Source organism: Microtus ochrogaster, linkage group LG2 (genome assembly GCF_000317375.1).
Source record: "Microtus ochrogaster isolate Prairie Vole_2 linkage group LG2, MicOch1.0, whole genome shotgun sequence".
Taxonomy (NCBI): Eukaryota; Metazoa; Chordata; class Mammalia; order Rodentia; family Cricetidae; genus Microtus; species Microtus ochrogaster.
Window position 1 is genome coordinate 49130960 of NC_022028.1, and position 9336 is coordinate 49140295.

The window sequence follows — 9336 nt, forward strand, 5'->3', positions numbered from 1 at the left end:
CACTTCTGTGCTGGAGGCTCCTCCTTCACAGGCGTTGTTAAGTGGACAATCAGGATGCGCCCTCACAGCTAGATCCTGGTATTGCTGAATGTAAAGGGCTGATGTCCTGAAACACCGCGAACATCGTGCGTGGTCTTGAAAAACTGCACCAATTTACTCCCTCGCCAACAGAACCCGAGTCCCCATCACGGGTCCTCATGACATCGGATTTATCCGCTACATCCTTTGCTTTTGTTCCCTCCCCCAAATCTGATGTGCAAGCCTTTTTTTTTTTTTCTTTCTAAATTGTGTGTTTCCCTGGTTACGAGCCAGGTCAGACATTGTTCATTCTCCAAGCACTTGTTTGTGTTTCTGAAATTCTCCCGTCCCTGTCCTTGCTGACAAGGAGGGATGGGGACGGGAGGCGGAGTAGCGGGAGAACAAGTCCCTGACTGCTTAGTCAGGACCCTGCTGGCAGTGAGTGAAGAAATGAGGGCAGTGGAAGGCCGGGGAATAGATAACTGGATATGCCCCTCTGAATCACATCACCCGGCAAAGTCTGGGAAGGTGACAGACGCTGCTGTCAACTGATGGCTAAGGGAACCGCTCACGGTTGTATTTTTAAAAGTCTCAGTTGCTTTACCACTTTATAAAAGGGATAGGGAACAGTAAAATTAGTTTGTCCTTCAGCAAATAGAGAAAGGTATTTTCCGGAAGGAATATTTAAATGTCACCGTGAACAAAACTAATCGAAACAGGTGACTATCTACGAATGCAGAAATGAGAAAAGAGCCCCTAAATTGACTCACCAAGGAAACATGGATTTAGTTTCATAAGAAGGAGTGTAATGACTAGGAAACTGACAGCCCAGCATGGTGGTGTATGGCTCCCAGTGATGAGACTTTGAGCCAGCCCGAGCTACGGAATGAGACGTAGTGTCAAAACACAGCAAAACATCACGTTCACACCACGGCCTGTGCAAACAACAGTGTCGGCATAGCAACGGCAAATGTGGGTAAACAAGGAAGGCACATCATAATTCATGGTTCAAGGTGAAGCCAAACGTTAGGTTGACAGCAGGTGGCGTGGGAAACACTTGTCAATCTGGGGAGTGGCTCACACTCGGTTTCTAAGTCAAAGTGGTGACAGTGCGTGTCATTGTGACCAGGTTTTTGTTTTAAAAATCTCACGGGGGGGGCAGCTGGTGAGATGAGATGGATCAGTGGGTAAAGGGACCCCTGTCAAGTCTGACAACTTGAATTTGATACCCAGGTCCCACACGGTGGCAGGAAAGAACCGACTCCGGCAGGTCGTCTGTCCCCTGACTGCCACACACTTTGCTGAAACACGTGCACCCCACCCCCATCACCGAGTAAATAAATAATTTACAAATGCTTTGCACTAAATCCAGTGTTACAACAAACAGATCAAAGCATTGGAAGCCAGCCTCTCTCAAGCTAATCTGCCCCCTAGGCACCAATTTTATGTAGGTTCTACAGTGGAGATATTTCTTACTCTTTTTAAATGCAGTAAAACATGGCTGAGACCTTCAGAAACAAACCCTCCAACAGCTCCATTAGCCGTCAGTTGACACAGCATCTGTAACCCCTCTCAGACTTGGCACGGTGTGATCATTCGGGATGGCTCTCTGGGCCTGGCATAGGAAGTGTTTGGTACTTTCTGTTTGACGTCGACCATGAAGTCGACCATAAAGTGCATTGAGATCCTTTCTCCCCGTAGCCTGTTGGTCCTGGAAAGTACGTGTTTGACATCGGATGTGAGCAGCATGGCGAATATCGCCTAACAGATGTGGTAAGTTGAAGAATTCGCATCTGCCCGGTCACCTTGACCCCACTAGGTAAAAGGGGATTGGCTCTGAGCATGCTCCTAGGAGCTCTACTGCTGAAGTGATCGGTGTCATTTCACAATGCCTGTGGGGTCAGAGCTAGATTTTGTGGCTAGGAACTGGCTAACCTTGAGTTCCGGCAGGTGTCAGTCCCAGAATGGCGTCTGAATGCTGGAACCGTCAGCACCCATGTCAGGTGGCTCTTCACATTCTGTGGGCGACCGCTCCTAAAGCCTAGTTAGCAATACATTCCTCTGCTGCGTTTGACACAGATGTTAACACCAGATTGGCATTCTTTGACTGGCATCAGTGTCATTGTGCTTAGGCACTTGGCACAGGTGTGTGTGTGTATGTGTGTGTGTGTGTGTGTGTGTGTGTGCGAGCTCCTGAGGTGGACACTCAGGCACAGGTGTATGTGTGTGTGTGTATGAGGGTGTCTGTGTGAGCTCCTGATGTGGACACTCAGGCACAGGTGTGTGTCTCTGTGTGTGTGTATGTACGTGTGTATGTCTGTGTGTGTATTAATGTCTGACTATACCTGGAGATAGCTGGAGGGTTAGTAAAATTTCCTGGTCTTAGTACTAGTTTGGGTCTTGGACTTATTTATTCCTGCTGTAAGAAGTTTGGAAATTTTTTTTTTCTGATTAAGGACAACTTAATTATAGAGTTTAAAAGAAAACTGCCTCAAGGGACATCAAACTGTAAGCCTCAGCAGTGGTCTGGAAGAGCAGAATGGAGGGAAGGTCGGGGGGAGGGTGTTGTCTGAGCTGGGCTGGCATAGGGGTCCACCGCAGCAAGGAGTGGGGCTTTAGAGGAAGAGCACACTCAGTGTAAGGTCTCTCCTTTCTTGACTCAGCATTTTGCTTTTCACTTAACAGAAGCACTTTAGGGCCTCTCCCTGGTATACCCACGTTATCAACTGCTCTGGTTTAAATGAGAAATGCTCCCTGCCCCCATGAATGCATGCTGATCCCAGACGGTGGGGCTGTTGGGGGAAATTCTGGACATGTTAGGAGGTGGGACACAGTTGGAGGAAATGCATCCCTGGGGGTAGAAAATGAATCTCAGGGTGCTAGGTCTCCCCTTGGTCCCTTCCTGTTTGTTCCCGTCCCCGTTTCCTGTGGATCATGCTGTAAACTGTCCCACTGTGACAGTCTGAACCCTCTGAACCCTGGAGCCCAAATACTCCTTCCCTCTTTGAAGTTTTTCTCTCAGGTATTTTGACACAATTACGCAAAAGGAACGAAAATCCTGCCTGTATTAATGACCTCGTTTTTACTGGAATTACCTAATCTTCAAATAGGTCATGTTCTTAGGTCCTGGGGCTAGGACAATATCACACTGTCAGAGGGTCGCACACAGTTCATTTCACAATACAGAGAAAGTCAACCTCAACACTCTGAGGCACGCAGCCATGGTTTATTGAGGGTGCCTTAGGAGCAGCTGTGAAGGAAGCAGGATTGGAGGGAAACAGAAGGTGACCGTGCTGGGACAGCCCTGAAGCTGGGACCGGCCTGAACCAGAACCAGGCAGCAGGTGTGGGCTGTTTGGGGGAAGGGTGTGCTGTGCCCTCTACGGCTCTGTGGCTTTCCCGACGGGAGGAGGTCAGTCCCTTGGGAGGGACTCAGGTTATGAGCCATCAGTTACGCTGGCAACTGCAGAGACATCTGCCACTTGGGGAAGGTTCAGCTATTGCCAGAGCACAGGTGTTCTGTGACCACGTTCTCAGAGTTTGGTCCTCGGCTTAGCAACCTCAGGGTCGCTTGGGAACCTATGCAAATTATTAGGCACCAAGCCTGACCGGTTGAGTTAGAAGCAGTGTGGTGGGGCCAGCATGTGTGTTTCAGAGCCTTTAGGGGGACTCCGGGACAGGGCGGGCTTGGGCACCATGGTCCTTGAGTGCTTGTGTCGTCCTGCTGAATGGAAAGCTATTTCCGGGTGAGCGAGCAGATGTTTGGGGTTCCGCCTACAGCTACAGCTGTCCCCACCTGTGGCCATGAGGTTTTGTAGACTCATTAGGTCGCTGTTCCGATCTCTGGAACTTTTAAGAAAACTACAGAAATGAGGAGTTGACAGATATGTTTGAAAAAAAAAATGACATGTTAACTCCAATCCCTGGAGGAATTACCCGTTTATGAATGTTGACCTCCCAGTCCACTTTTGTTGACTTTGGTCTCTGTGCCCATGCCAGGAGAGCCCTGTGTGTGTGCCCCTGTGTGTGTGTGTGTGCCCTGTGTGTGTGCATTTCCCTGCCACCATGCGGACATCTTGGGCTTCTTAGGGCTTTCTTAAGTAGGTGTTGCTTTAGGGCTTACATGGAGAGCCCGGGACTGGAGTGAAGCAAGGTTTGAGAAACTTTGTCTCCTCGGTTATCCTCAGCCATTGAGGTACATGCCGAGCCCGAGAGCCCCTCACAGTGTCCTGGTTATGCTCCGCGGCTTCCTGTCTTGTCTGGCTCATACAAGATCTGTCTTCAGTCCTTAGATGATGCCACCAGCAGTCACAATTGCTCTGGTCAGACATGGTGTTGCCCGAAAGCTTCAAGTCCCAGTTCAGAGCCCACCTTTTCCCTGGGGTCATTTAATATTCCAGACCAAATAATGATAACAATGTTGATGACTTCATACTTTTGTACTTAAAATAGGAAAGAGGAGAAGAGGAGGAGGAAGAGGAGACATTAGTGAGTATCGTTCCAAAATGGAAAGCTCTCAAAATCACAGAATTGGCCCTCTGGACTCCAACCCTCTCTGAGGAACAGCCTCCTGCTGAGGGACCAGGCCAGGAAGAAGCACCGGGAGCTGCTGGTACAGAACATCCCAGGGTTGTCAGGGCAGTCACCCTGAGTTTGTCAGGGCAAGCGCCCCGGGGGATTGTCAGGGCAAACACCCTGCGGTTGTCAGGGCAAGCACCCCAGGGGGATTGTCAGGGAAGGTGCCCTGGGGTTGTCAGGAAAAGCATCTCTGGGTTGTCAGGGCAAGAGCCCTGGGCTTGTCAGGGCTAGGGTTGCAGAGCAAGTTCCCTGAGGTTGTTAGGGACATACACACCTGTCCTCAGACCTGGTGCAGCTGGTGTCTCTGGAAAATTGCCTCTGGGTCAGTTTGGGTGCAGGATACTATAAGGGCAAGTGTTTGGGATGGGAGTCTCCCAGGGAACAGAGGGGAAACGTGCAGACCAGCTGGTTGGAAGGAATGTCCAGCTATGACGTAAGGCCTCAGCAACCTTGGGCGATTCCCCAGTAACCAGAGTTTCCTTGGCAGAGCCTCTGTGGGCATGACTGCCGATAGCAAATGGGGTCACATGTCCCTGTGGGAAGAAGGACAAGGCAGCATTTCTGTGCCCATTGTACAGTGGTCTCGTGGAGAAAGTTGGGAGATGGGGCAGGGTGATCTGATGGCCAGGCCTGGGCTGGAGCGTTGGGCTAGGAAAGGAGGCCCTGTGGTCAGGACCAGGAGACCTTGCTGAGCAGACCAGGGGACCCACTTGACACACATGCCTGCACTCCTGTTCCCTGGTGACCCCATCCTGTCATCCATCCTCCATCCTGTCTTCATCCCAGGTATGGGTGACGCCTCAGATGAAACCCAGGGTCTGCCAGAAGGCTTTGAGGGCGAGATGGATATGAGGACCGGCGAGGAAGACATGGACACGTTCCGGCAGGAGAGTCAAGAGAACGGTTATGACATGGACCAGGGTAAGAACACATGCCCTGTGGAGTGGACAGAGCCTGTGTACCCGAGGCTAGCCACACACCGCGGGAGGGGCAGGCTTCTCCTTCCTCCACTGTGCTGAGGGACCTGAATGAGCCTGGAGAGACCAGCCTAAGTTCAGCTCAAGTCCAGTTTGTCTGCCAGTTGAGCCTGACCAGGGCAGGAGCTGGCCTGGTGGGACTGGTTCTTAACGCTCCCCCTCAGAACTAAACGTGTCGGGAGCAGTTCTGTCACAGTGGTTTAGAGAGAATCTGAAAACTTACACCTCTGCAGTTCACAGAGAAGGTTCCTAGAGTCTTGGAAAAATCTTTCCCCACTAGGACCCCTTTGATTTAATCAGGTGGGGTTCTTGCCTCCTAGGGTAAATCTGATCTTGTTCTTAGGGACAGCCTGTGCACCCGAGGTTGCCTGCTCCCCTGGCTAAAGGTAGCAGCATGGGATAAGAACCTGTCTTAGTTAGAGATGCCATGACCTCAGCATCTAGTTAGGGGTTGTTTACAGTTCGGAGGTTTAGTCTGTGGTCATCACAGTGGGAAGCATGGTGGTGAACAGGCAGACATGGTGCTGAGTTCTACATCCAAATGGCCAGGCAGCAGGAGGAGTGAGCCACTGGACCAGGCTTGAGCTTCTGAAGCCTCAAAACCCACCCCCAGTGACACACTTTCCTCCAACAATGCTATACCTCCAAAAGTGTCACTCCCTATGAGCCTATGGGGGATATTTTCATTGAAACCAATACAGCACTCCTTTTGATTTGATTTTGGCTGTAAATTAAGAATGAATGTATTTCCCATTCTTTAAAAAAAAAAAATCGGAAACAACAAAATCAGGCAAAACTGGTTTTCTACATATCTGGTGGGAATACACACACGGACTTAGATTTTTTTCAGCAATAACTAATGTGAACATTGTAATAACACACCTAAGAGGCAGCCTCCCTTAGCCCAGGGACTTGAATGCTTGCAGAAAACAGGGGTAAATGCTTAAATACCTGTAATCATCTTTATCATTAACTTTTATGTTTCTCTTGCGTTTTCTTTCTTTCCCAGGAAATGCAAACTTTGACGAAGAGCAGTCAGACCTCCAGGAGTAAGACGTAGGAGGTGGAGGAACAGGGGCACACCAGTCCGGCCTCAGTTAACTCCGGGCAGCTGGGGCTGGCGCCAACCAGCCATCAATCTTTCTCTCCCAGTTAAGTTGTTTTGCAGTTGGAAATAAATCTCTCAGTGTTCAGTGTTTGTGAAGGAGCCTCCGCCACAGCTTTTGTGGATTGGTTTCCAGCTGCTTGTGGGCATCATTTCGTGGAGAGGGTGAAGGATTGTGGACTTCTGGTGTGCACCACACATAAAACACGGCTTCTGGAGTGTGCCCCAGGCCCTGTAAGAAGGCTGTCTGCGCTCTTTCTCCGCCCTCTTCTTGGGCTTTCATCTCCCAGCAGGGTCCCTGCCTCAGGCTGAGCACAGGCGTTGGTAGTGAGCGCCCCCTTCAGGTTCTTTGGCAACTGCAGTTTCCCGTCTTGTTCATGGCCAAGTGACTTAGGGACTCACAGTTGGTGTCTCCCTTCGCTCCCTTGAGCTGCTCCCTTTCCCCAGCATTGTTCCTGGGGGCTAAAGCAGAAGCCCCGAAGCCCTGTCCCACACAGTTTCACCTCCTCTTGAGGCAGGGGCGGTCAGTTCCTCCAGAGCTCCCCAGTACTGCCCAGTGCATTTCTTGTCCTTGTCCCCTCGACTCTGGGGGACAGGGTGCTAGGGAGTGGCAGTGTCCATTGTCCCGTCTCTCATTCCCTGGAGACACTGCAGCAGACCTTGGAAGCATTTTGGTTTCCATAGGGCTGACTCATCCTTACTGCTAACTGCTCAGGCCTCCGTTAGCAAAATGGACGATGATTGTGTGTTTCTCTCAATATTTGCGTCACACAGTAAGCCTTAAATCCCAGGAGAGGACGCCATGTCAGAGTAGTGTACCCCTAGATCTTCAGGTTCTCAGCCCCTAAAGTCACCCCACCCATCTTCCGTACTCTGCACAATGTCTAACCGGCATGCTGCAGCCGTGACAGCCAGTGCTTTGACCTGCCCGATGGGCAGCCACCAGGAACAGCGGAGGGATCGAGGGATCGAGGGATGGAGTGATGGTGACACTGTGGCATGCTGATGTGAAGCTCTTGTGCAGGCTCCCTCTCCATGTGGGAAACTCACCTTGAGAGGAAACACAGATGGCTGGAAACCTCCGAGTCTGTGATTCAGCAAGTCTGGGGAAACCCGCGTGTGCATTTGTTCAGGTTCTCAGGGGTGCAGAGGTTTCTGGGTCATAGGCCACACTGGGTGGGAGGTCACTTTCCATAGGATGCTGTGGTCTAATCCAAAGACTGAGACAGTTCAGAGCGCAGATTCAGGTCCCCACTGTGTGGGAAGCCAGCTGTGTGTGTGTGTGTGTGTGTGTGTTTCTGTGTTGTGTAATTTTTCCCTTGTGACTCTCAGAAGCTGGATGAGGCAATGCAGATGTGGTGCTCACAACACTGTATGTACACAGATGTGGAGATTTACTGATACCGTGTGACTCCGTCAAACTCCTCACAGTGATCCACAGGGCATCTCGAGTAAAAGATTTATCAGAGAGGAATTTCCTACAATTCGGGCTTTTAAGAGTATATAAAAACAGATTACACAAATTGCTGGACTCTGTGAGCCTTATGAAAAATGCAAGATGAAATATTTTTTTCCCCACGAGGGGCCATTTTTATTCAAACCACTACATTCCACTCCCTGGCCCCCACAGACTTGTAACCATAGCATAATGTAAAAAGCAGTTAGTCTAACTTCAAAAGTCTCCATAGTCTATCACAGTCTCAACATTGTTTAAGAGTCCCAAAGTCTCTTTTGAGATTCATAGAATCTCTTCTTAACTGTAGACCCCTAAAAAATAAAACACAAATCACATACTTCCAGCATATAACAGCGTAGGACATACATTACTATTCCAAGATGGAGAAAAGGGAGATAGTGAGGAAATACTGGACCAAAATAAGACTAAAAACCAGCTGGGAAAACTCCAAATTCTGCATCTCCATGTCTGATGTCAGAATGCTTTTCAGATCTCCAACTTCTTTCAACCTTGGTGACTACAACACACTCCTTTCTCTTGGACAGACTCCACTCCCTGTTAGCGACCTCCTCAGCAGGTATCCAATGGCTCTGGGATCTGCGACATTTGTGGTCTCCATGGCAATCCAGGCTTCAACCTTGGGACCTCCATGTAGAGACACCTCTGACATACACCTGGCCTCAGAGGCTTTTCTTAGTCACACAGAGAGATTCCATAACCTCTTTCTTCTATTCTTGACTATAAAGCCAGAACTGCATGGCCAAAACTGCCAAGTTCTGCTGCTTGCTGGGGCTAGAGCATGTCCCTCTCTGTAGTGGCATTTCAACTGTATTTTTTTTCTTTTTCTTTGATTTTATTGAGCTCTACATTTTTCTCTGCTCCCCTCCCTGCCTTTCCCCTCCCCTTCAACCCTCTCCCATGGTCCCCATGCTCCCAATTTACTCAGGAGATCTTAAGACAAAATGTTTTTTGTAAGTGCAAGAAAGTTCTGGACTTCACAAATTGCAGGCTGCATTAATATCATAAAGCACGCTGTAAATGGTAATTTCATTACCACGTTAAAAACAGCAGCTGAGACCATACAATATGCAATTATACTCAGGGGTTATATTTATTTGCTTATTCTGTGAGCACAGTTATGAATCGGGCTGTCAGCAAAAGGCAGTGTTTGGAGCTGGGGTGGAGGGCAGAAGATACACGGTC

At 49.5% G+C, this 9336-nt stretch overlaps 1 protein-coding gene across 1 annotated transcript; it reads left to right on the forward strand.

Moving 5' to 3' along the window:
• Window positions 1-1619: 1619 nt before the first annotated feature.
• On the forward strand, window positions 1620-6864 carry LOC101986487 (radial spoke head 1 homolog). The gene is made up of 5 exons (XM_013351104.2): window positions 1620-1652; window positions 1720-1791; window positions 4470-4629; window positions 5382-5516; window positions 6582-6864. Exons 1-5 carry the CDS (start codon window positions 1620-1622, stop codon window positions 6623-6625), a joined length of 444 nt encoding a protein of 147 aa, XP_013206558.1. The 3' UTR covers window positions 6626-6864.
• The last annotated feature ends 2472 nt before the right edge of the window (window positions 6865-9336 follow it).

Bases quoted from the DNA above. Each gene is read 5' to 3' on its own strand.
- LOC101986487 (XM_013351104.2), top strand. From the start codon at position 1,620: ATGGCTCTCTGGGCCTGGCATAGGAAGTGTTTG. The intron at 1,653-1,719 runs GTACTTTCTGTT...TTCTCCCCGTAG, and splicing joins CCTGGCATAGGAAGTGTTTG to CCTGTTGGTCCTGGAAAGTA. The intron at 4,630-5,381 runs GTACAGAACATC...TCTTCATCCCAG, and splicing joins AGAAGCACCGGGAGCTGCTG to GTATGGGTGACGCCTCAGAT.